At 47.1% G+C, this 26,856-nt stretch overlaps 1 protein-coding gene and 1 long non-coding RNA gene across 3 annotated transcripts; one reads left to right on the forward strand and one right to left on the reverse strand.

The window, feature by feature from the left end:
• Positions 1-774: 774 nt before the first annotated feature.
• DUSP10 (dual specificity phosphatase 10) lies at positions 775-25,966 on the forward strand. Of its 2 annotated transcripts, none has more exons than XM_035322190.1 (4): positions 775-901; positions 2,080-2,919; positions 21,492-21,869; positions 24,696-25,966. In XM_035322190.1, exons 2-4 carry the CDS (start codon positions 2,124-2,126, stop codon positions 24,959-24,961), a joined length of 1,440 nt encoding a protein of 479 aa, XP_035178081.1. In that variant the 5' UTR covers positions 775-901; positions 2,080-2,123; the 3' UTR covers positions 24,962-25,966. The 2 variants fall into 2 exon arrangements, with proteins under 2 accessions (XP_035178081.1, XP_035178082.1); XM_035322191.1 differs by having other exon boundaries at positions 847-975.
• Positions 1,559-2,140, reverse strand: LOC118164576. The gene is made up of 2 exons (XR_004749551.1): positions 2,036-2,140; positions 1,559-1,959 (listed from the first exon to the last, which is right to left on the reverse strand). It is a non-coding gene; the product is annotated as an uncharacterized LOC118164576 (long non-coding RNA).
• Positions 25,967-26,856: the final 890 nt, after the last annotated feature.

The raw sequence follows: 26,856 nt of genomic DNA on the forward strand, positions 1-26,856 counted from the left end.
AGGTGGGGGTTGGTCTATTCTCCCACCTGCCTGGTGACAGGACGAGGGGGAACGGGCTAAAGTTGTGCCGGGGAGGTTTAGGCTGGATATGGGGAAGAACTTCTTTACTGAAAGGGCTGTTGGGCATTGGAATGCGCTGCCCAGGGAGGTGGTGGAGTCACCATCCCTGGAGGTCTTTAAAAGACGTTTAGATGTAGAGCTTAGGGATATGGTTTAGTGGGGACTGTTAGTGTTAGGTCAGAGGTTGGACTCGGTGGTCTTGGAGGTCTCTTCCCACCTAGATGACTCTGTGATTGCCAGTTGCCCTGGCTGGAAGAACCACCGCACACCACGCGTGGAGCAGCGATCAGCCTGCGGAGAGCTCCTCCCGCAGCCTGGGCGCAGCAGAAAGGGCATCCTCTGGGGGGGAGCGTGAGCCAAGCCTCTGCTCCGGGGGGCCGGCGCCAGCCTCGGCGGGTCACGGACAACGAGTCCAGGGGAGCGGGGGGTGGCGGTGTCTCGGGGTGGCACCTCAGGGCAGCCGCAGCAGGTCTGAGGGGAGCGGCGGAGCCCACTCCCCCCCCGCCGCCCGGGGGGGGGCGCCGGGCCGGGCCGCGCTGGGAGGAGCTCGGCCCCCCGGGGGGGGGGGGGGGGGGGGGGGGGGGGAGCGGCGTCCTCCCGATTGGCTGGCGGTGACATCACCGCCCCGGCCCCGCCCCCGGCCCCGCCGTTGGCCGCGGGTCCCGCCCGTCGCCGCTGGCCCCGCCCCCGCCGTACTTGTACGCGGTAGCAAAAGAGAAAGTAAGGGAGGAGGATGCGGGCGGCGCGCGGCCGGCGGCGCGGGGCAGCGAGCGCCAGACCCAGCGGCGGCCGCGCGGGGCCCCTCGGCGCGGGACGCACCGGAGCGCGCCGCCACGCGCCGGTACGGGCACGGGGGGTACGGGCACGGGGCTGCGCGGCGCCGTGCGGTGCGGGGCACCGAGCCCTAACCGCGGGGTAAAAGTTCGGTTCTCCGCCTCTTTTTCCCTTTTTTTTTATTTTTATTTTTTTTTATTTTTATTTTTTTTTCCAGCTTTTCTAGGGAGCTCGGCTCCGTGCCTGGTCTTTTATTGTTTCTTTTAAACCGCATCAGGAGAAAGCGCTCGCTGCTTTCCTTTTACTACCATCATCATCGTTATTATCGTGATTATTTGTAAGGGAGAAGCCGCCGCTGCCGGCCCTGCCCGCGCTCCGTCCCGCAGCTCGGGGCCGGGCCCCCCGGCGGGGTGCTGGAGGGCAGCGGGGGGTCCTGGCCGAGCTGTGCGTGGGGCGGGTGGGTTCCCCAGCCCTTCCTCAGGCTGCGCTCGTCTAATTGCTCTTCTCCGGTTTCTCGTGGAATTTGGGAGTTTTGGGGGCTTACACGCTGTGCTGTGCGGCAGAGACCGCCAGCCCAGGGCAGCGGGGTCCCCTCTGGAAGCCGAGGGGTGCCAGGGCCTGGGGCTGCCTTGGCGCCCCCGGACAGGTGGGAGCGCCAGGCACACACCTGCAATCTGTAAGGGTCCCCCAAACTCCTCCCCCCCCCCCCTTTTTTTTCTTCTTCTTTTTGCTTAACTTTGTGTTTGAGTTTGTCCCTGATAATTTACTGAAAAGTTAATCGTATTCCTGCTTGCTGGAAAAGCCGTGTATTGCCACTGAGATGTTTGGCTCCCGTATGCTGCTCCCAGCAGCAGAGTCACTCCAGGAGTTGTTTCCCTTGTAGTAAGCAACAGAAAGGAGAGCGTGCCTCTTTATCGGTTGCATGCCTGGGGTTTCAGAATAGCTCAGCACCATCTGCATGGAGACAAATGCCTCCCCCCGGGTGTAGCAGCACAGTCCAGGAGAGCTGCATGCACTCGGCATTCCACTCACACGCATGCAAGGAGCTGGAGTACTTGCTGTGGGATTGGGAAGGGTTCTTCAACAGCTACTGCAGGCTGGTGGCTGTTGGAAGGGACTGGTAACCTGTGGGTAATAGGTATTGATGAAGTGATTTGTAGTATCGGGAGGCTTACGTGATTTCATGATCTGTTTTCATCACCTTTTTCTTCTCCCCACTCCCCCTCCTTTTTTTTTCTTTTGCAGGGTGATCTTGAGTTCTTCCTAATTCGCTAGTCCTCAGCCTCCTCATGCCTCCGTCTCCTTTAGACGACAGGGTAGTGGTGGCACTTTCGAGGCCAGTGAGACCTCAGGATCTCAACCTTTGTTTAGACTCTAGCTATCTTGAACCTGCCTCCTCTGCCAGCGGGAGCCACTCCAGTCTGCTCGGCGCAGCTGTCGTGTCCCTAAAGACTGCTAATCTCACGTATATGCCCTCATCTAACGGCTCTGCACGCTCCCTGAGTTGTGGATGCAGCAGTGCCAGTTGCTGCACTGTGGCAACGTACGACAAGGACACTCAGGCCCAAACTCAAGCGAGCACCAGCAGCGCCGGAGCCCCCACAGCCTGCCCTGCCAACCAAATGGTCAACAGCAATGAGAACGCCGGCAGCTTGAGCCCCCTGGGTGGAGTAGGGAGCCCGGTCTCGGGCACCACCAAGCAGCTAGCTAGCATCAAAATCATTTACCCCAACGATCTGGCGAAGAAGATGACCAAATGCAGCAAGAGCCACCAACAGAACCAAGGGCCTGTCATCATTGACTGCAGGCCCTTCATGGAGTATAACAAAAGCCACATTCAAGGGGCTGTCCACATTAACTGTGCTGACAAGATCAGCCGGAGAAGGCTCCAGCAGGGCAAGATCACCGTCTTGGACTTGATCTCCTGCCGGGAAGGCAAGGACTCTTTCAAGAGGATCTTTTCCAAAGAAATCATAGTTTATGATGAGAATACCAATGAGCCAAGCAGAGTAATGCCTTCCCAGCCACTCCATATAGTGCTGGAGTCACTCAAGCGAGAAGGCAAGGAACCCCTAGTCCTAAAAGGTAACCCCTCTCTTTACCCCACATGCTGTGCACGTATTTGGCTGTAGTCTTTGCTGGTGGTTGAACACTCACTGTGGCTATTTATCTCTAGGAAGAGCTGTATGCCATGAGTGGCACACGAGTGGCAAAGCAAATGTCTTCCATGGCCAGTCAGATCATGGAGCTGGTAGTTCAGCAGTGGGGAGATACTCCCCTTTCTCTCTCTGACTGTTGTCCTTGAGTAGTGGAGGGGGTGGGAACTGGGAGAAGAAGGAAACACGCTTCTTGGTGTTTGTCTGTGTAGACAAAGAATTTTCCCAACTGTTTTCTCTAAATATTTATAGCCCGAGGGGCAGAAGTCCAGGAGGGCATACTTCTCTTTTAGTCACCAGATTGACCTTTACTTAGCAGACTTATTTTAGTCTATATAAAATTGAACTCCTAGGTGCTAGGGATGGGCAATGGGAGAGCAAAAGAATAGGAGGAAGAAAGGCACAGGAGGCTGCTTGGTCTGAGGCATTGCATCATGGACCAGTTGACAAAACTTGAGCAGCAGTCAAGCCTTTTATGATAAAGGGTCAGAGTAACAGAGGGAGATACTCTTCTAAAAAATGGTCTGAGAGGGTGTTGTTCATGTGTATATGTGGATGCACACTTTTTTATATGTATTTTTTCCTACTATAAAGGCTTGTGTTTTAATGAGTTCTTTGGTCGATCCATTAGTGTTCTAGGAGGGGAATGTGCCCCACCAATTAAGGCATCATCCAAGGACACTTTTCCTTTCTTCCCTTTATTCTGTAGCTCCTATTCATAACGATGCTGTCCTCTAGATTAAATCTCTTTCCCCCCCTGGGTATTTATGCCCTTTGGAGGCATGGTTGATGAAGGTTTGACTACGGTACTGAGAAACTGCGGGAGTTGTTGCTTAGCTCATACTGTATATATTTAATTTACTTGAAAGTAGTAACTTTTACAGGAAAAGCTACCCTGCACGGTGTGGCAGAAGTAAGGATTTGGCTAATGGTTTAGCCCATTTTCTCTATTTAGTTTCATACGCTTCTAGGAGCTAAGAGTCCAGTGAGGCACTCATCTTTGACTAGATATTGTGGAAACTTAAAATTGCATTGAACTTTCTTCTAACTCACAGCAAGCATTGGGTTTTGCTGGGTTGACTTTAACACTTGCTGCAGGTTCACAGTATGCTTTTGAGTGTCTCGGGTCAGACGGTGCCCTTTATCTGTGCAACTTAGAGGGGAGGTGCTTTGTAGAGGTCTCATCCCTGAGGTCTCATCTCTCTGTTGCAACCAGGCATATGCCTTGTGTGGTGTAGTCTGAAAGTCTTCCTGCCCTTAGAAGGCAGGCATCTTCAGCATCCCACTTCTCTATGTTTCTCTGAAAACACTGAAGCTCCTGCCACCACAAACCGGCAGTTTTTCTGTCCCTCAAGTAGGAGGCGCCTGCTGAAATGGGGACACGGAGCTGTTAGGCCCTGGGGGCAGGTTGTGGGCAGCCCCTGCTCCCACCTTCCGAGGCTGACCACTGCTTTCTGGGTGCTGCGAAGGGTTTAACTGATTGCTCCTGGGATTACTTGGGACATTTTTGGTCTTCAGCTACTGTGAAATGTAAGCATCTATTTCAAAGACCTGCTTAGGAGAAATCCTCTCCCTGAGCTGTTTCTGCTAGCTGACCTGGAACTGTGCTGGGAGACAAAGGGAGCCAAATCCCTTGCTTTTTGGGTGTAGTAATTGGCTGGGCTAGAGCAGACCTTACCTGGGGAAGTGCAGAAGGGAGGAGATATAAAAATAAGAGTGCTCCTCTTATTACCTTACCTCCCTCCCCATCTTTGGGCTCAAAGTGGGCTCCAGTAGAGCCAGCTCATGGTAAGGCAGCATTTAGAAAGGCCCCGTTTCAGTTTCTGATCCCAAAGAGTGGTGCTGGAAGCATTTGTTACTCAGTTTCACCGGTCAGTTTTCACTTTTCCCTCAAGCCTCAGTAGCCCACGAGCTGACGCCCCGTGGGCCTGCACGCCTGTGGGTGCAGACACCAGAAGGGAGCCGGGGGGTAGCTCTCTGCCTGTCTCTTTTTTTCCCCCCTTCAAGTGGTTTCTCTTGCTTGCTGCAGCCCAGTCCTAATTTATTGCGGCCCATCTGATCCCGTGTTGTGTTTGCAAACACTGGTTGCTAGCCGCGCCGGCCAAGCTCGCGTCCCCCTGATCCGGTGCCACGTTCTCCATCTTTGGTGCGGCCTGGCGGCCCGCGGCTGCTCCGCTCGTGGCGCGGTGTCACGTTGTGGGGGGAACCCGATCGGCAGCCCGGCGTTGGGTTACAGCCCGGGCTTACTGCTCCCCGGGTAGCGGCATGGCCCCGGGTGTATTTGGGGTTAGGTGCCCCAGTCTTTTTAAGTCGCAGATAAACTCCTGCGCTGTTTCCAAAGGCCAGACTGATCTATAGATAAATGTATGTATAGGGTGCCTTATTAGGCTCCAGTTAAAAAGAGGTGGTCTGATTTATTTTTAATGTAGCGGACCAATATAAACTGACTGACAGGAGAGCACTGGGGCTTTACGGGGTTTTTAAGAACCGTGTGCCTCCTTTTGTGCCTCTTTGCTACTTCCTTTAATAGGGAGTGTTTCTTGCCACAAATAAAGATTGGTATCATTTTCAGTTCAACTCTTCAGAAGCAAAGATTAGCTCACTTCTTTGTACAGAAGCGATCTCAGTCACTTAAATAGTAGTGTAACTTTTTCTTTTCTTTTCCCCAGAAAGATACCGTGTTCTTAACACTGTTGTTACATGGGCCTTAGCAGCTGAAGCCATCAGGGCTGAAGCTACTATTCAGATTTTATATATAATACGAAACATTCATGTTTTTCCCCTTTGTGCTCACAGTCATTCATGCTAGACGGTGGTTTTGCATTTCTACTGAAACCTAAAGGCCTTTCTCTTTGTGTATGCATCTTTTTTGCCTAGTATTGGGAAGGAGAGGAGGTAAAAACAGTGATGTGAGCCCGGCCCCCATTCTGCTTGATGCTGATGGCAAAGCTGTTGCTGAATTTGGGGAGGAAGACCTCAGCAGCCCAGGTTATCCTGGATGGGCTTGTGCCCTCCTTCCTTTCCACAAACCCAGCAGCACCGTGTGGTGAGACCATTACAGGAGAACACCAATGTTTTTCTGCCTTACTGGAAGAATTTGCCTTCCTTGGGTGTGTTAGCTCATAGTGAAAATGGCCTGCAGTTTTGGGCTTTTTGTCTGCTTTATTTTGCTCCTGGGACATAAAAATAGGAAGTAGGAAATACATTTGCATTCAAATGGGAAGTATGATTTTACACAGAATGAAATGTTTAGGTTTGGAGTTGAGCATCTCTTTTCAAGTTAAATTAAATCTACAAATGAAGTGAAAATGAAAAATTGAAGCATCTGTGCCAAAACATTTCAACAGCTTTCAACAAGAGAAGTTGCTTTTGTCTCCCTAGTCAGTGTCTAGTGGAATTGGTTTCATCTTACCCTTCCTCCTCGGCCTTTTCGAGCCCCAGCTGCAGGAGTCCTGCGAAGCCATTGAAGTCTTGTACTCAGTTTTTTAAAAGCTCCTGCATTTGACTGCAGGGAAAAACACAATCCAGAAACAAAGGTGTAAGATGTAAATTTGCTAATAATCTGTTTTTCCCTCCTTTGTGCTTTAAAGTGCATTGCAAGGAGGTGGCGATGATAACAACTAGTTGCTTCTCTGTTCTTGTTCCTGGTTTGAGGAGCTTACTTGTGCTCTGGTTTTCAGTCTTGTCATTGCTCAACTAACAGGGAAATAAATTAAGTGACTGGGTCTCAATAGCAAGGAGTGTAAAACCTGCCAGTAAAATCCCTTCAGGCTTGCTGCCACAGTCTAAGAATAGCATCAGATCTCTCACCAATGCTGAAGTCACCTATCAGTGAAGTTGAAACAACTACAAAGGGGCCAAGAAACCTATAAAAGGAATAAACATGGACCTGTTTTATACTCTCCCATGTCAGTGCAAAATACTACGATCAATTGCCTTTGAAATACCTGCTGTCGTAATAAATCATGCATTTGCAACAGATTATTAATTATGTAATTCAACAGTGCCAGTGTTACTGTAAGCCCTAATTGAATTACTCTGCACAAGTATATCTGAGAGTAGAACTTGACACAACAGTCAAAAAATCCAGCTGTCCAATTAAATATGTGCCTGGCAGTTATTTCCACTGGAGATCTCAACTGAATAATTATTAGGTCATGGTTGAAATTGGGAAATGTGTATTTTTAAGTGTTAAGTAATACATGTGAAACATCCAGTGTGTTTAAAATGTGTTCCCTCTGTGCTGTAGAGGAAATTTGGCCTCATCAGTCACTGGGGGGGAGGGTGGGGGTGGTACGGGGATGACACTTCTCCTGGCTCTGTAAGGGATTTTACCTTCAGTTTTCAGAGGCTGATTGCTGGACCTGAAATACATTCCTCCCCTGCCCCTCCACCCCAAGGTAATGTTATCAGCCGTAACACTTAAATGAGTGGGGTGCATGCATGTACACCTTTTGCTTCTGGATAAAATGGGGTAATAGTGTTTTGGTTGTTTTTTTTTTTTTTTTTTTTTTTTTTTTGAGAACAAAATCTTTTCTTTACTTGAAGTGGATGCTTCTGCAGAAGATTGAACCCCTAAATTTTCCAGTTCAACAGTAATGGAAAGTGTAGCATTTCTTCCCAGATGATGGCATCTTAAAGTTTGAAGTGCTGGATTGCTTGGTACCTGCCATGTTTTGAGAGGCAAAATGAGCAACGCCCATGCCTTGGAAAGAAACGAGTGTGAAGACTTCTCTTCTTAGGTGGCCAGTTTCTCATACACTTGGAAACCAAACTAAGAATCAAGAAGGAAACTGTTATGTTAAACAAATACCTGTAATGTTAGTAAAGAAAAGTTTGGCTCCAGCTCTGTTTCAACTGAGGAGGCATCCTCTGTGATGTTCTTAGTTTATATAAATTGGATTATAATTAGCTGAAAGCCTGAAGTGCTGTCCTTCCCCTGTTACGTGTGAGATGCTCTACCAGTAAAATCTCTGTGCCTTTATAGAAGTGCTGACTGATGTTTTATGGCCTTTCATTCTTAAACTGACCATAGCCTTTCTGAGAGGCACAGGGGGGAATAATAACTGTATTTGAGGTTTGAGCAGCGTCTGGTTTTTAAATAATACAGGTTATTTTATTTTTTAGAATATGTATATGCTTTTGTTTCTTTTAAAGCAGCAGCCGCAAGTGTATTTTTTCTTTTAAACTGTGCTTAGGAGCACAAGAGTTTCTTTGCCTCTTCAGTTCCTTTGAAGTGGGGGATCAGCCTCTTGTCTTCAGGCTATGACTCTCTTTACTCTGTGAAAAGCCATGTTACATTTTTTTTATTTACAGAAGAAATTCTAAAGTGAAGAAATACCATGAATGGGAGCAGCGTGCACATGGTCTTGACTCTTGTACCTCATATATTTATCAACCAACCAAGAAAGAAATATTCAACATGAGCTTGCAGGGTGATAGAAGTCCTGCTGTTCAATGAAACAGATCATTGTTAATCTGTTTAAAAGGTGATCTAATGCTTTGTTTACCCCTTTGTGCAAAAGATAAGATTATGCATGGTGCCTTGGCCTTTCTGGGTTGTCTCTGGTAGGCTTGGAGGAACACTGCCTGCAGAAAACACAAGGTTGACCTGAATATCACTGTGGTTGTTTGCCTGGAGCTTTGTTTCCAGGTACTCACCTGAAACTGTCTTCAATGTTTTATTTATTTTTAAAACATTTATGTACTGTAGTAAATACAGGAAGTTAAACTTTTTGTAAAGTAGACCTGAGGTTCTTGATACTACAAAGGTGCTTGACAAGTCAGGGCTGAAAGAAGTGCAGCTATCTTATGGCTTTTGCCCCCTTCAGTTCCTCCCCTAAAATTTAGGGCTGGTAGGGAATCCTATGAAGAGGAAGATGAGTAAAGGTGTCCTCTTGAAGCCTTTTCTTGCTTCAGCTTCATCTGGCAGGTCTTTCAGGTGGTTGCCTCTTACCTGTGAGCTGTGGCCTTGATCCAGTAAATTTCTGAGTGTTTATAATGGTAGAGCTCTTTGTGCACCAGTGCCTCTGGGATTCGGCTGGGGTGGAAAACTAGCCAGCGGTTGTGGCTGTGCCTGTCAATGTGGCGATACTGTGGGGAGGCAGAAGGGGAGGCTACTATGAAAAGCACACATGTACGGGCACTGACTCTACTTTCAAAATGTTTCATCGGGATTATTTCTGCAGCTGCAACGTCCCAGGGCAATCATGGTCTCTGTGCTGTGTGGCCGGTTGATGCTCCTATGCCCCATGAGCTTCAGCAATGAATCTGTGGGGAGTTTTAATGCCTTGTGTCTTTTCAGTACAGGAAACTTTGCTTCAGCTGGTATCTGTGATAAAGGCAACCTTGTGTCTTGGAAGCCTCTCAGCCCATTGGAGATGGTTTTTGTGCATCAGCTCTGAAAGCTGTTGGTGTCCAAGGAGTGAATGTCCCTCAGGCAGGTGGTCTCAGACCTTGGTCTGGACCTGTACGGCAGCATTTTAAGGCTCTCCTTCAGGAGAGAGGAAAGTGGAAGTTCCTTCCCTGTGTGGTGCAGAAAAGGGATAATCTGGCTGGAGGGATATCTCTGCCCAAATAGCAGAGCAGTTTCGGGGCCAGGGAGCTCTGGCCGAGGCCATGCTGTGGTCATTCTCCTGCTCTGTGACTAAGTGCACACAATAGGCTTGCTGTGAGGCCTTGGACAAATCACTTCAATGTCCGAGCATTTTTTTTTTTTTCCTCTTTGCACTGTTTGTAACACTGATCTCATCTCTGACTGATCTGTGTTAAGTGTCACTGACCCAGGCTCCTCCAGGTTCAGCCATGGATCTTCCTGGCCCATGCAGTAGGAGAGGGGCTTACAGACACCCTCGTCCCTTAACAGCGCACCTTTGCTAAAGCAATATGCTGTGGGCTCTGATTTGTCAGTGAGAAGCTTTTGTTCATCACAGAGGCCTGTGCTCTCCTGGTACTCGTGCATAGTGGTGCCTCTAAGAGCACATCACAACACCCGTTGTAGTCAGTGCAGGGAGACCTGAACCAGCGAGTCTGCGAGGACCAACCATGTAGGTGTAGGTGCCACCTAGTCCTACGTGTCCCAGGGGAATGAGCCTCCACTTGCTGCTCCCTGGGGCACTGCTGGGCTCATCTGTCTCGCCTACATCCGCAGCATCCTTGGCCGGGCTCCAGGCAGCTCAAGTGTGTGCACGGGGCTGTCCCAGCTGGGGGGGCCTGGGGCTGGAGCGCTCTGGGGGACTGTAAATCTGTCAGCACCTGCTGCTGGGGGGGCATGGAGGCACCTGGAGCTGGGAGGGCCTTCTGTCTGAGCTCAAGGCTTCGAGGGAAGAAATTGGGTGAAGGGCAGAGGGGAATAAATAAAATAAAATTAGGGGAAGGTGTGGGTTCCAACTTTTTTTTTTTTTTGCTACAATCTAGCTTTATAAAAAATCTGTAACATGCCTGAGTTTAATTCCCACTCGATTCACCATAACAGAGAGAAGAAACGCTTCAAGTTCAATGTAGTAAAAAGAACAACAAATGTCACTCCACGTGTGCACGTGAATTACTACGTTTTTTTTTTTTTACAGTGGCTTTAAGAAATTTGGAAAATAGAGGATAACTTGCAAATTTCTGTCACCTTAGTTGAATTGATTGTCACTAGTTTATGACACTGAAGTGTGATATTAAGCCCTGAGTGAGGAAGTGACCAATAGTGTTTTAAAGCAAACGCTATTGTTAAGGCAGGTGAGCTGTGTTGTGTTAATGATGGACTCTAGTTTGTCTTGGCTGTTTTCTGAGCTAAGATAATGGGAGTCTTGTCTGTTCACTTGATTGAAATTAAGTTGTTCTTAATATACACAATAGAAGTTGCTGGCATATTGTAGGTATAAATAAAAACTCTTAATACGATTGTTTAGCTTGAGGTTAATCTTATGTTCATAGGTATCTTCCTGGTAGGCCTGTAAGGCTGTAGTACATCTGTATCAATGAATAACACAGCGCCTGTGCTTTCTGGGAAGTTTTCTTTGTCTGTGGAGACAAGGAGACCCAGATTGGTTTTGATCTAGCTGAAGAGATTTCCTTGTTTGATTGCTGCTGAGTTCTGGATTCTGTAACTCTTCTCTCTTCTTGCTTTGATCCTGGAGTGTAGGTTCTAGTCATGCTTCCTCAGCCATGAGGGTTGTCAGCCACCACCTGACCCGATGCTGTGACACAATTCGTGTCTGCTGAAGACCAGGAAGGTGCGAGTTGCTTAGTGCTCAGCAACTGGCTTGATGTCATGAGGTGGGAAAGGCATGCGAGATGTACCACTCTGTGGTCCTGAGCCTGCATCAACAATCAGCCCTGTAGCATGCCGGGATTCAGTTTCTGGTTGGGCTGGCCCGGCTGTCTGTGTGACAGCATGGGAGCTGGCTGGCACTTTGCGCATTCTGGTAGTTTGATGCTTTTATTTTAGGACATTATGGCACTAGAATATTTCAAGGCAGTGCCCTTCACTTCTTCTGTATTTTCTTCATGTGCTTCAAAATAGTTTGTTTGAAAGTGTCAAATGAGAGCCAGATATTATTTCTAGCCAAAAGAACAGAAACTCTTCTTTTTTAAGAGGATTTAAATCCAGCAGGAATGAATGGCATTCACAAACATTGGTGTGTTACAGCAGCACTCTGTTTTTCTTTCACATTAATGCAAAGTATTGCTGGTGTTTCTGATGCAGAGGAATGGTGGTTTGGACTGGAAAAGAGCCTGTGTTCGTTCTCGGGAGAAACAAATCAGCCTGCTTGCTCGTTGGAGTGAAGCTGTCCTGAAGAGGTTGCCCTTAAAAGGGTAAAGTGAACAAATAGATGGCTGACCCATGGAAATGTCAGTGTTCTCTAATATGTACTAATTAAATATAACTGTCCCCTCCTACACATGCAGGATTACAGATGTCTGAAACAGTGCCTGGTCTCTTCTCTCTCTTCAGATGTGCTGAGCCAGGGCCCTCTGAGCTGCCTCGGCCCTTGCAAACCCCAAAGCACGGGCACAGCAGCTGCTGGCTGTCTTTGGGTCAAGCAGTGAGGATGGGCAAGTGAGCAGGTTGCTTTGGGGATGCATAAGCTGATAGGCAGTCATGGGAGGCAATTTAATATAAAAGTATAATATTTATTATTTAATATTATGTTGATATTTAAGATAAGCTTAAAAATAATACAAATTGAGCACTGGCAGTTTGGGAAGGTCTGTTCTGTTCTGCCTCTGTCTGTGAAAACAGACTTGTAGCTCTTTGTCAATGTAAAACAATTTGTGGTATCTTTATGACATTAAAACAGTTTCTGTTCCCTCCCCCATCACTTCCCCTTCATACATAGGTTCAGCATTTCTTGATGACCTTTTTGTTAATATGATTTCCAGAGGGAGCGTTTCACAGTAGAAGTATGTATTCCTTCAGGGTTTATGCTGACATTTCCAGTGATTATTTAATTGGACTTCATGTTAGCTTAAATCCCCATGGGAGAGCATACTTTTGCTATGAGAAGTTGTAACGTGTCTAATTTCGAGTTTCTGCTATAAACGCTTGCCCTCCAGGGAGGGTAAGTTCAATCCTCATCTGTCACTGCAAAATTGTCACAGTAGTGTGTTTGGGACGTGGGACTTACTTTCTTGTTCCAAGCTGTGTTCTTTTATATATTTATATATATTTATATGTATATATATATATATATATATAATATTCATTTATATACATACATACATACATACATATATATATATATATATAAACAAATGTTCTTTATACTGAAATCAAGAACGTCTTCTCCTCTTTCACCTTCCTGACTGCTTCCTGAGAATAACTTTGAAGGATGCTGTCCCGTGGTGTGTTTTTCTTCCCTTCTCTCTTTCTCTCTCCTGTGAATGCTTTTGTTTCTCCCAAATGGACAGGCTCTGCATATATCCCAGCATATAGGGGATTCCAGTTACAAAGCTGGAACCACTGTCCTGAATTCAGACATGTGGTCCAGAAATATTCACAGTGACTTCTGGAGGGGCTGGCCAGTTGTCCAGAAGCATTAATGGTATCTTTTGGAAGAGCTGTTGAGTAAGGCAGGGATGGGAGGTATGTAACTTGCATAGGTGGCCTGTGTCCCAGGCTTAGAGCTTGAGGCAAAACCAAGTTTTACAAAGACAACAACAACAAAAATTACAACAAAAAGGCAAAAAAAAATCCTAACAAACATTCCCCAGCAGCAGGTTAAAAAGATAATTTAAAAAATTGCTTGTTTCTAATTACAGCTAATGGATGATCTGGTCCTCCTCGGAAGAGGAAAAGCAAAGGGGTAAGAGCTAGTGGTGGGAAGAAGCAAGTCGTGTTCAGGTATGGGAGATGTTATGGGAGAAAATGTGGTTGAATGGGGGTGGTAGTGTGACATGAGGAAATGAGTGGAGCTGGGCAGAGGCAGCATCCCTTAGCAGAGGAAACTGCCTTCAGTGACCTCTCTCCTGCCCCACTGGGCTGTGTCCTTCAGGGCAGCAGCCTGCTGTGTTCCTGGTGTTGAAGTACTAGATAACAGTAGATAAGATTAGGGGCTGCAAGAAGCCAGTAGGAAAGGATGTGGTGTAGCAAGGGGCATGAGATGGTAGTGAGTTGAAATTAGAAATAACACACAAATGCATGTGCGTATGCCTAAAAGCTGGGGGGGAGAAACTTACCTTTTTTTATCTGGTGTTGCACGCTTGACTTTTAAAGGGACCTCAAAGCACTTGTGTCAAGGATGTGCTTTAACTCCTGTAGGCCAGAGCTTGTCTATGAACCAGCCTCCCATGGTAGTTCCCATATGGAAAAAAACTGACCTTGCAACTTCTCTGGAATGAATGGGTTTGCTTTTTTGGGAGACTTTTTTTTTTTTGAAGTGCTGTTGGCATCTTGATTAGAGGGAGACTAGATTAGATTGAGTGTATCAAGGTGGAAGCTGTTCTTTGTGAACTATGTTTACTTTTACTTTTTTTTGTTTAAAGCTTAATCTTTTGTGGCAAGGCTGATGCCAAATGCTGTGTGGGTGATAGGGGAAGAAACCCTGCGATGGGTTGTTTTTTAAACCTCCTGTGGACAGGCGAGAAACACGCTTGTAGGACTGGCAAGTGAGATCTGTCTTACGTTAGCAGCTGCAGAGTAGGAAAAACCTTTAATTACTTATGCCGTTGCATTCCCCTACCCCCCAGTTCTCTAAAATCAGTGTAGATTCTTGAAGCCAATGAAGATACTTAAATTTTGGAAAGGTGGTGAATGAGGTTTCTGCTCTGACGGGCTGAATGTGGCTGCAGTTAGTGATTTTTTTTTTTTCCTATTCTTCAATAGCAGAAATGGTGATGTGTAAAACAGTCTTGGTATCACTGTGTTTTCCTTGTACTCCTGAAGGATGCATATCCCCCTGCATTGTGGGCTCGACCTCAGTTTGGTCTCGATCCAATGCTTTTATAAAAAACAACAGCAACAAAATTTCCTTGAAGTCAAAGGAGCTACTTCTAATGTCATCTAGGCAAATGTGGTTCGATAGGTCCCCACCCCTTCTGGGAGAGAGAGGAGTTGCCCTTCTCATCTCTGCTTCCTGCTGTGTGGGCCAAATACAATATTTTCAACTGTGGTGCAACTCTTGAGCTTCCTACAGCAGTAAGGGTGAGCCCTGAGCAATGCTCACCAGCAGCTGTGGTGAGGAGGACATTTCTCAGATAGTAGAAGCACTCCTGCAATGACGTGCTTGAGTTAGCCCCCTTGCTCTGAAAGATTTGGGAAACACAGTTCTCTGTAGCCTACTGTGGAGCTCTGCTGGGAAAATGGCTGTCTTGTGGGGTGTGAGGAGTCTGGACGTCCATCCTTTCAGTACCCACGTTGTGGTGATGGCTAGATCTTCCACTACAAGGTGGTTTTCCACAACTTCCACAACTACAAGGTGGTTTTTGCTCTTGTGCTCTCCAGGCATGCCATCAGTGCCTGCAGGCCTAGCTATTGCTTTTGGTACCACATAGGCCTGTCCCTGCTTGAGGCAGAAGTAGAGAGAGGATGAGGAAGTAGCAGAAGAAATAAGGAGGGCTAGGGACTTTTACCTGCATCAGACAACACAGAAGTAGCAGAAGGAAGATGTATGCTTGGTGCACCCCTCGTCAGGTTACAGCTCAGATACAAGGCCCTTTGAGCATGGCCATAAACTTCCTAGGCATGACGTTGGTTGGTGGTAAGAAGACATGATCTGGGTGGCCGTCCGCATCCTGAGGGTGGGTATGGCCACTGCTGGCAGAACCCTTCTTCAGCCTGTAAAGCTGTTTTTCCCCCTTGGGGGGAAGGAGGCAAGTAGCCGTGATGGATCCGCTGCTGAAAGCCTACCCAAGCGTGGAGAGAAGAGTCACAACAGCATGACCCAGATTAGTGCATACTTATTAACGGGTGCCAGGGCACATCCTGCCCATGCTACAGGAGCAGCAGGGTGCAGGGGTGGCCCCAGGTCTGCACCCTCCTGCCCGGGTGGACGGCGTGGGGCTGGGCAGCACCCTGCCCGCAGCACACCTCTATTTTTACATGCTGGAGTCACGTTTGTTTAACCTTGAGGCGTCCTGCGCTTTGAGTCGACTTGACACAAAGTCATCTGTTCATTAATAACACAGAAGCAGTTTAATTGTTGTCTTAGTGGAAAAATACATGAGACTGTCATCAGCTGTTGCTTCTGGCAGTGCTTTTCTGCAGTAATGTAAATAAATGAGGTCACAGGTTTAAAGGAACAGGCTGTACTTGCACAAATTCAAAGTGTGATCTTAAACGGATATGCACCAGTTGCCTGAATATCTCCCATCTTGGTGTTAGCTTGCGCCCGTACACGCTAACTGCTTAAAGCTGTAACCTTTTGGTGTTGAACACAATCGCAGTTGAGCTGTAGGGGCTCGATTTGTTGTGTAGGTACTTGCAGGAGACGTGCTGAGTGGATGTGCTAAAACTTGGATTCGTTCCTGAGCGATTGGAGCTCTCAGTCACTCACTACAAGCTACATATCACCAAACTCTCCAGTGGCCCTACCTATGAGCGCCTGGCAGTTTGGGAGGGGTGAAGGTTGCAGACCAAATATATCTTTGTCACAACCCTGTGAGACTTCTGCTTTTGTTGTGTGTGTGCTTTAGTTTGGTGGGTGGTATTTTTTATTTTTTTGAGTTGGCTTTGTGGTATTGTAATCGAGGATGTGTGGATCCAAAAATCCATCTGAATAGCTTTCAAAACTGTACAAAAGGCCTGTTTGTCTGCAGGGATCACATGTTCTATCTAAATGTGGATCCCACATCTGCAGTCTGTCATGTATAAAAACACGTTCCTGTTTGTAGCTGTAACAGGAACACCCAGTACCTGCTGCTCTCAAAACAAAGCCCAGCCGTGCACATGAGGTGATGTAAAGGTAAGTGCAGGTGTTACTCTCTGGTCAGGTTACTTCATGGTACTTGCCTCTGCTTCAGCTCTCTCTCCCTGGGGGGGAGAGGGAGCAATGGAACTTACTGTCTTTACTGTGGGGGCAGGTGTTACTGAACTCCTTGTATTTCTTTTAGTTCTCTCTTTCCTTAAAAATCACTCGCACAGAATGCGTGCAGATAAGCTTTCTTGGTTTTGCTTTGTGTAAAGACGTCCATTTCTATTGCAAGGTCACAGTCCCTTGTAAAAACTGGCTGCCTTGTTTCTGCCATACGTTTTTGTGCCTGTTTTGCATCAAATGCACCCTTTCCTGATAGCAAATGACAGACACCGTGTTTGGCGTGACTTTTATGCAAGCATCATGCTGCTTGTCTCTGTTTAATTCTCTCAGAGCTGCTCTGGCTCCCGTCCAGCTGCTAACCTGGCTTCAGAGCACTGGTGTGAGCCCCGGGCTCCTGGGCGGCTTTGGAGCTGGGAAATGTGCGTGCAGCTGCTGCCCAGGCGCTGCGCAGCGGGCCGTTTGAGAAGCATCAAGCAAGACATTTATGGGCAGATGGCTTGAAAAAAAAAAAAAAACACACACGCACACAAAAAAGAACAAACAAGTATGAATAGCTGGAGTGTACACAGTGCTGACTTAAAACTTCCTAAAAGTTTTGACGTTTCAGACAATCCCTAGTCTGTTGTCACTTACTAACTGTTCTGGCAAGGCAGGGTGGTGGAACATTTCATGCGGCTTATGTAGTGATAACTGCAAACCTCTCTGGCTCTTCACATCAGTGGTGAGCAGGAGCACTGGCTTGTGATGCATTTTGCTAGATAGCAGGTCAGGCAGTCTGCTGTGGGCATCCTACTTCCATTATCCCTTCCCTTTTGGTAGAAATGCTACGGGTTTCCAAGTGTGCTGGACATCCTTGCATGCCTGTCACTTCATTTGGATTTGGGTAGGTTCAGGCCCATGAAAACCTGCTCAGCAGCTGTTTTGGAGAAGAGCGTGCACAAAAGCACTTGATATTCTCTGCATCTGTTTATCAACGGGTTGATAGGCCGTATCAAATTGGCTGGGTGGTTCAGGCTTTTTACCTGATTATTACAGCTACATGGTGTGTTTTTAAAGACAGCAAAGACAGGTTATAAGCACGGCATTCTGTAGAAATGAATGCTGATAGCTAGTCTAGCTGTTAGCGTCTTGTTTTGTCAGTGGCTTGCACCTGAACGTCTGAATGTCTTGTTGAAAGTGGCTACCCAGCTGAGCGTAGGCTTCGTGGCTGGAGCTCAGACTGTACCACTGTGCATGCTGATGGTCTTTCCCCATTCATACATTGCCTGTCTGCTGAGGCTCCCTGTATGTGATGAAGGCTTTCAGTATATTGCAACTAGCAGCCAAAAAGCTGCTTATAAATGCAGCTTGCTTTTGTACTGGTGAGAGGCTTCTACCAGGTTGTACCCCTCACCCATGTTCCCTGCCCTCAGTAACATCTACTTGCCCCAGGTTTGGGAAGACTTGAGCATCTTCAATCAATCAAACCAGGGTATTATGCATGCACAAGCTCCATTTAAATTATGTTAGTGCCATATAAATTGACTGGGGTGAGGATGGTGCGTGTGAAGTGTGGGGGAAGTGGAGTTAGGGAGCAGTGCTTGTGAGGTGTCTAGGTCTTGTTTTGAGGCCTGAGAGGCTGACTTCAGCACAGATCTAAGCAAAGCTCCTACTGTTGGGTTTCGCTTTCCTCCAACAGCATCTTGCTGAATCCTTTCTGAGCACCAGTGTTCCTGTCCATTGATTCCTTGCTCACTTGTCTGAGACAATTCACGTTAGTGATCCTCTCCCCAGTAACATGCTGTTTCAGGGCTGTGTGCTCTGAGAGTTGTTTGTATATGCTACTTTACATGTTACTTAAACTAACTTTTTAACTCCGTAGCCATGAGGGAGAAAAACAAGGGGAGGGTGGATGTTGGCTGACATTAGGAAAGGTTTCCTCATCACCAGATGCCAAGAAAGAAATGGTGGATGAAGCAGTTGTGTGTTTGGTTACTGCACTTGTTTGGGCGTCTCCTGCACGATGTGCTTGGAATCACCTTCTACCCTTTGGCCTGAAACTCTTGCTGGAGCGGTGAGGATTGCGCTGCCCCTCTTGCTCTCTGCTGACCGTGGTGACAGCAGAGGAGTTCTGCAAAACATAACAGGGAGGAGAGGAGAAGAGGTTTTCATCCACTGGGCCCAAGGTCACACCAGGCACTGAGGAAGAATGTGTTACAGGAGTGGTGGTGTATTCTGACCAGTGGGGCAGATGGAGGAAAGATACAGCAAGCTCTTTCCTCACTGCCTAGAGATTCTCCAGCCCCCCTGTATCTGCAAGGTGGCCGGTGAAAGATGATGCCTGCCACACGGTAAGTGTGTCTGCACCCGAGTGATGAAGTAATGGGATCTTATCTCCGCCTATGGCCACTTCTTCCCAGAAGGCTGTGGAAGACGCGCACTGACCCTGGGGTGACTGAAGCTGCTTATTCTTTGGAGGCTCCTTGGAGGAACCGTAGCATGCCCTGGGTGTCGTTTAAACAGAAGCGTTGAAGTGGAAGGGATTGCTTGCCTATGCAAAAGCAGAGTAAGAGTTGGAGTGGGGCTGGGACAACTGGAATGTGGCTCAGGGTTCAGCCTTTAGCCCAGGCTGCACCAGTTGGGTTGGGTGAGATGTAGGATATCTTCAGTGTGGGGACCATGGACCATGGTCTTGCTTGTTTTCTTGAGCAGCCTGAAAGGAATTTTTTCAGGCCTTATCAAGGCCAAGTGGTATGGTTGGCAGATGAGCTCAGATTTTTGTCCTTGCCCTTTCTTCTGTCCTCTGCCCTGTTACAACAGCTTTGGATCTCTAAGGCAGCTCTGTTTGTGCTTTGTCCTGTAAACTGCAGAAACAGCTGAAGATAAGCATGCTTTTGAGGCAGGGGAATTGCTCTGCATTTTGTGAGTGACTCAAGGATTTCTGGGAAGTGAGTTACTAGCAGCACGCGAAGGACAGAAGTCTGAACTTTATTTTAAATAACAATAAAAATCCCTGGTACTAGAGGGGACCAGATAGACCTGAGGATTTTTGTGGATCTCTAGCATGCTACATCATGTCCACTGAGAAGTGCCTTGCTATGGAGGCATTTGGCATCATCAGGGTTTCGCTGATGCTTCCCATTCCCATCTCCTGGCACGTGCCCCACAGCAGTGGCCAGTGTTTGTGGTGCTGCCTGAGAGGTGGGGACCTGAGCATGCAGAGGAGGAAACTGAATCAGGGAAGTGCTTGAACAGTGGGAAGCACAGGAAAGGAAGCAGTAACCCTCCTTTGCTTGAAGAGTGGGCCTTGAAATGAGAGGCATGGTAACCTGCCTTCAGCAGAAGGATCCAGAGCTGTATATTAACAGGCTACAGGGGAAGTGCTAGGCTTTAAAACTTGCCCCTGTCATCAATGTGGGGTCAAACCTGCCTTGTTCTCCCCTCCGATGGCTCATTCAGATAGTGTGTGTGTGTGTGTGTGGGGGGGGGGTGTTAATTGGTCATCTGTCTTCCTGAAGACCCAGTCTGGGGCACTCGTACCCATCACGTGCTGTGTGGGGTGCCGAGATGGGCCGTGTATGGGTCGCACCCTGTGGGCTGGCACTGGGACCTCGGGAGCTGCAGCGCTCAGTGCTTGGGTATTGAAGTTCTTGGCTGTTTCTGATCCAAAGCCAGTGTGACAGCATGGCTTTAAAATCTTTCTTTTCCTAGATCATTGTGAAAGAGCATGGAAAAGACAAATAACCTTTTTGAAGGAAAAAAAAAAAAAAGACGGGATGGTGACATTCAGCGTTTACTTTGGCTGGTGGAGCTCTTTCTAGTAACTTAAGTGTATTTCTCCCCCCTCCTGATTTTTTTTTTTTTTCCCTTTTTGGCTTTCCTTTGACAAAAGTGCAATTGAGTCTGAACACTTGGCCCGTCTCGGCAGGCTGCGTGACTCCAAGCGTCCCGGTGAAAGAGCAGCCCGCGCTTGTGCGGGCAGGCTGGGGGCATGGCGGCGTTCCTCCCTCTCTGCCCCTGCCTCCCCGGGGCGGCGGAGCCGAGCCTCGCCACCTGCTCGCATTACCTCATCGGCTCCCAGGAACCAAAGGCCCGACACAGAGTGGTTCTTCTGGTATTGTTTGCGCTCAGAGGGCTGATGTCATGCCAGCTGATGTCACCCCGCGCTTTGTGTAAGCGCTATGGAAACTGGGCAGGTGGGGAGCCCGCGGCTGATGTAATCGCCGGCCGAGGTGTGGAAAGGAGGTCTGCTTTTCTTCCTGGGCCTGGGGAGACACCCTCCTGGAGCCTGGGGTGAGGGGAAGGGGGCGGAAAGGGGAAAATGCTGCTTAAAAAAGCCAGCGGTGTGGCTTGTGGTAGAGCCAGGGGAAACGTGATCCAAAAAAAAGTGACTTCTCCCTTCCCCCTCGGACCCTTTTCCCAATCCATATTAATATCCTAAAAATAGCTCTTGCTAGATATTTACAGACAACTGGGGCAGAAAAAGGAGAGCTGTTTGCCACATGTTAAGCGAGAGCCTCGGTTGCTGTTACATTAGGAGGGGTGGTGTTCCTCACACGGGTGCACTGTTCTCCTGGGGCTGGGGGTGCCCTGCAGGCCTGCCCTCGGGCAAGCGAAGTCTTGAACAGGTCTCGATAAAAGACAGCCTGGCTGTCTTGCTGCTCTGTTCCGGTGTACTTTTAGCTGGTTTGCTCATGGTTTTGATGCTTTCCTTCTTGGGGGCAGGGGGAAAGCCTTTGTTTTCCTTTCGCCTCCTCCCACAGGCTTGTAGGAGAGGCCGTCCCAGCACCCTGATGTTGCACAGAGCAGTGTTTGTCCGTGAGCCTGTTCCTTGGTACCGTCAGCCTCGTGGAGGCAAGGACAGCATGTGCCGCTGATTCTTGCTGCCCTTACTGGCGGTGCTTGTGTTCAGCATCAACTGCTGTGACAGTGGTGTTGGGGACAGCAGGGCTGGCACCAGTCCTGGTGGTCCTTGGGGCATGCTCAAAAGGAAGGTGGGGCCGAAGTGGCGCTTACCTGTGGTCTCTAACCAAAATATCTGCTTGGCCTCTCTCCCCAGGAGGACTCAGCGGTTTCAGGCAGAACCACGAAAACCTCTGTGATAACTCCCTCCAGCTGCAAGAGTGCCCAGAGGGGGGAGGAGGCAGCGGCGCGTCCGCGGTGCCCCCCACGCTACCTCAGTCCATCCCCACCACACCGGACATCGAGAACGCTGAGCTCACCCCCATCCTGCCCTTCCTCTTCCTCGGAAATGAGCACGATGCTCAGGACTTGGAGAAAATGCAGAGGATGAACATAGGCTATGTAATCAACGTGACCACCCACCTGCCCCTGTACCACTATGAGAAAGGCATGTTCAACTACAAGCGGCTCCCGGCCACTGACAGCAACAAGCAGAATCTCAGGCAGTATTTTGAAGAGGCTTTTGAGTTCATTGGTAATTATCCTCGACTGAAATGATTCCTTTTTTATTGTTTTCTCTCCTTACCTGTTAGTGAGGCATAATATTAATTCCAGATTCTTATAACGGCCGTGAAGGCTGTGCAAGGTCCCACTTACTTCTGTTTAAATTGTCAGAAACACTGAGAACCTGGTGCTTCTGCTGATTCTCATCTCTGGCACATCTGACAAAGTAGCCTAGGGGTACAACTTTATCCATTGATAGTGATGCCTACCTCCAGATCTCCGAATTTAGGACTTCTGAAGCCCTGCTTCCCCCAGCTGAGATTTTTTTTGTCATCCCCTCTTCCTGATTCCTTTGCATTTCCCAACCTTTGCAGTGGCTTCCATCCAAATTTTTATATTCATTATTTTTAATGACAACAGAGTCTTCCCCAGCTCAATTTTATGAGAAAACTGACAAACCTTCACACTCCACTTATTTTACCATTAGATTTGTAACTTCAGAGTGTATGCGTGGGTGAGTGGATAGTGGTGACAACTAGTATTAATTAGCTTCAAACCCTGTAGGCTGTGAGAGAGTTCACAGCAGAGATGCAGCTCCATCTGAAACCAGGGAGGTGGCTAGAGAAGTGAAGTTACCCGCATTGCTCTGCACCTTGCTATGGTCCACACAATGCACCCCTCATCTGCATGTAGAGGGCCTGGTCAGTGAGGACATCAAGTAATACTGAAAGCTTTTGAGGACCTTTTCTTGACCTCTGTATTTGTGGGCACAGCTTCCCACAGTGCATGTACAGAGTTCACAACCTTTTGTAGCACAGTGGATGTCCACTGGTGCTTCTCTGGCCCAAGTGCATGTCCTTAGAGGTTTCCTGAAACAGCCTGGTTGTGGTGTGGAACCACAGGCATGCAATTTTTCTCCCTCTTGCTGAGGCTGGGCTAATCTTGTTACCAATCGTTCAGGCTTGATAATGAAAGACAAGATGATGAAAACATGCTTCTGTGTTATATCACAGTTTAGGTCCTTAGCTGACCGCATGGACTTTTAAAAGTGGACTCAGAGTTGTCTTTCTCTGTCCCTGCTCTCAGAAATAGCCACTGTTTATGGCTCCTGAGTGAGGCCATAGGTGCACAGCTCCTCTGAAACTTGAGACTGCTTGTGCTGGCTCTGTGGGGTGCTCTGGGGCTCAGCAAGGATCAGGTACTGGTCATAGGGTTGGGTCCTGGGGTGGGGAGTCCAAGCTCAGCATATTCTTCTGAGCCCATCTGCCTCAGTGGTGCTGGGACTCACTGCTCTGAAGCAGGCAGCTCTCGGGTGCTGCTGGGTCTGGCTGTGTTTTGGTTAGCAGGGGGTCATTGTGCTGATACAGCCTGTAGGCGTGATGCTTCAGTGAAGGTGACTAGGTGAAACGCTGCTTATGCTGCAGCTCTGATGATGTACAGCATTAATTCTCAAGTCTTTCCCCAAGGGTCTTCCAACAGGAGCTATTTTGATTGACCTCTGCCATGCAGAGGACCAAAGGATCTCTGTTTAAAATCACTTTTTTCCTGTGGCTCCTAGCCCAACCCCAGCTCTACCAGCAGCACTGTCAGGCCTACTGATCACTTCGTTCATAGGAAGGGGAAGAAGGCACCTTCTGGCGAGAAGTGAAGGGCTAGAGCCCTCTCTGAGGACAAGGGAGAGGAAATACCACATTTTTTCCTTAGGGAACAAAATCTGGGTCAGGAAATCCAGTAAAACCTTAAACTTTGAATTCAACAAGACAGGATGATGCAGTATGCTAAGCTTTCATAAAGAAACTGCAAAGCTCCACCGAGGTCTTCTGAGGGTGAGAGGGAGATTTCTGCATCCAGGATCCCCATGAACTGCAGGGTTAGAGCTCTTAAGCCACACACGATTTTTTTTTCTGTTTTCTTTTTTTTTTTTTAATTGTTTCATGATCTAACCAAGGGTATAAAAAGTAGCGTTGCTCTGAAAAGGTTTAGAAAGTGTTTTAAAACCCATTTTGCTTTCCTTTTTTAATAATTATAGCTCAAGGGGCTATCTTTGTTTTTAATAAACAAGTGCTTCTCCATTGAGTTTTTTTTTTTTTTTTCCATAGCAAATTCAGCCAGCTGGGGAAGTAACTAGTCAAAGCTTTCCCTCCCTCAGGGTAAACTTTTAAATTGCATTTGAGAATGTTTGGAAATGTTTAAACAGTAGGTCATTGGCATATATGTATATAAATAAAAATATTTTTTTAAAACAAAAACAAACAAACAAAAAACAAAAACAACAACAACAAAAAACAGAACAAACACAGTTTAGTGAAGATTAAAGCTGCAGGAAGTGAAACTGAAATGTGCAGAGTGCCCAGATGAAGTTTATTTCCAGAGCCGCAGAGAACAGGGCAATGAAGTGTATATATTCTTTGTTAGGTACTGAATCTGAAAATACCTGCTTCTGGAAGGGCATAGTGCTTATCAAGACAGGGAAGCTGAGATACTGAAGTAACACAGTGGTGTGAGAGAGGTGGGAACGGAGCTCAGGCTGCCTTTTTGTGGACCTTGACCGCCTGCATAAATACTCGCGGGCAGTGCTTGTGAGCAGCACAGTAGCATCTCTGAACGGTACAGTTCATCTCTAACAGAGGTATCTGCAAACGTGCTGATCTTCACTGTTAGACTGGTCTGTGTGTTTCACCTGAAGTAACTTTGAAACCCTGAAGGAAGGTAGACTGGAGCTGGAAGGGGAGGAGATGCTGCTGTGCCTCTAAACAGATAGAGGGGCTTTGCACATCAAGTTACTCCTAATTGCACTGAGCTTTTCTAACTTACAAAATGGCAGAAACTTTACTTTTTCTGTTTTTCTCATTTCCAGAGGAAGCCCATCAGTGTGGAAAAGGTCTCCTCATTCACTGCCAGGCCGGTGTGTCCCGATCTGCCACCATAGTTATCGCATACTTGATGAAGCACACGCGCATGACCATGACGGATGCCTATAAATTCGTAAAAGGCAAGCGACCAATCATTTCCCCCAACCTTAACTTTATGGGGCAGTTACTGGAGTTTGAGGAAGATCTAAACAACGGCGTCACACCACGAATCCTCACACCAAAGCTGATCGGCGTAGAAACTGTTGTGTGACAGTGAAGTCAACAAAGGGATTAGCGTATTCTTCACCTGATTTAGGGCAGTGATGGGTGGGTTTTTCTTTTCAGCTTTTGGGGGGTTGGGTTGTGGCAGACTTTTTGCGAATAAAAACCTTTTTTTTTTTTTTTTTTTGTGAGGAAAGGTTTTTCAAAGACATCCAAGAACTTGGCCATGTTTGGGATGTGGCTGTGGTTTCCCTCCCAGGCACTGGCAGAGCAGGGAGGCTTTGGAGCAAAAGGAGTACTTTTAAAAATCAAAACGACAAGAAGAAATATTGGGCTTTCTTGTTTTGTTTTTTCTTTCTCCTCCTCTCCAGCTACTCATAGAGTTTATGGCTAAGTAGTCTGTGCAGGTTCATAGACTGAAGAAACCTAAGTTGAAGATGAAGTACAAATGGCCAAAACAAAGCAGAAAAAACTCCCTGAGACATGAGGGCCTTCATTCTGCAAAGGCTTTGCTAAAGATAACCTAGCAAAATGCTCACTGATGCGAAGGAGATCAGAGCAGCTTAAAAAGTCTGCAAGGCACTTTTCACACTCCTGACTCAAACTAAAGAGAAGTTTTTTTGGCGTGTTTCATGTTCCAGTTCTATTTTTCTATTTTGGGGTGTAAGGTTTTAACAGTAAGGGACTTTGATCATTCTATGCCATATGCCTTCACTGGCTTCTTGTGCAATAATAATTTGGGGTTTGTTTTGAGTGTTCGATCCAATTAGAGTTGGCTGCTCACTAATAATTAGATAATAATTTTTAAGGTCTAATAGTGAAATGGCAGCCGGCTTGGTTCAGAAGGGAAAAATGAAAGCAATTGTTTTGTTCCTTTATATGATTTTGATCCTGGTTACAGTGCCATAAACCTTGTTACATATGTATATCAGAATGTACAAAAATTGAGAACAAGCAAAGTTTATTTAAAAATATTTTTCGCACAAAATATTGGTGTGTTTCAGTTGTCTATGTAAAAAGAATTGATTATAAAAACAAAAAATCCTTTGGAAAATGCGTGTCCTTTTATTTCTTTAGTAATTTTCCATTTGCTTTCTGTGGGATGGTGTGTTGTTTGTTTTTTTTTCAGTGTACATTGCTGATATCTTTTGTTTGACATCTCCTTTTCAGTGTTTTATTCCTGTCCTCTGCTGGTAGAATGTGTTTTCTTTATTTCTTTCTCTATTTTTTGTTGTACTCTTGCATCCCTTGCTTTCTGTAGCCATGTTTTTCTCTCCTGGAAGTACACCAAGCTTGGAGCTGTTCAGCTGAATTGGCACAACTGGGGAGGGCTTTTGGGGACAGACCTGCAGCTGAATAGTCATTTAGAAAAATAAGAAATAAACATTTTTTACTGATTCCTTTTCATTTTCTGCAATTAGCTTATCTTCTGTGTTACAAAACTATTTTCAAGAAGTATATTGGTCTCCTCCATGTTTTTCCCTGGCCTCTCTACAGGCTGTTCCTTTTGCAGTTCCATGATCCCTGGCCACGCTGGGATGTTTCCCTCTCTTGTGCCCATCTTTCCCTTCATCCCTCCCCTTTTCCAGCTATGTCAGTGTTATGTGTGGCACATATTGTAGAGCTGGTGCTTCATGCCTGACAGTGTCCCTTAGGCGGTTGACTTCTTTTGTTTTCCTTGTTTGTTGTTTGCTTTTTTTTCTGATGATATGGTATAACCTGATCTCGACTGTTTCCAACTCAAAGTTTATTTGTATGAGCCTAAAATGAGCTAGAAAACGTTTCTCGTATGATTCTGTTGTGCAAACTGATATATCCCAGGAAGCCTGGTAGATGTGAAGGTTTTTCCTAGGTGAAAACCAATGTGGACTGAACCAAGTTTAAAACAGGACCTGTCAGAAAACTTATGTATAATCACATTAGACATGTATATTTTTGTGGACA

Source organism: Oxyura jamaicensis, chromosome 3 (genome assembly GCF_011077185.1).
Source record: "Oxyura jamaicensis isolate SHBP4307 breed ruddy duck chromosome 3, BPBGC_Ojam_1.0, whole genome shotgun sequence".
Classification (NCBI taxonomy): Eukaryota; Metazoa; Chordata; class Aves; order Anseriformes; family Anatidae; genus Oxyura; species Oxyura jamaicensis.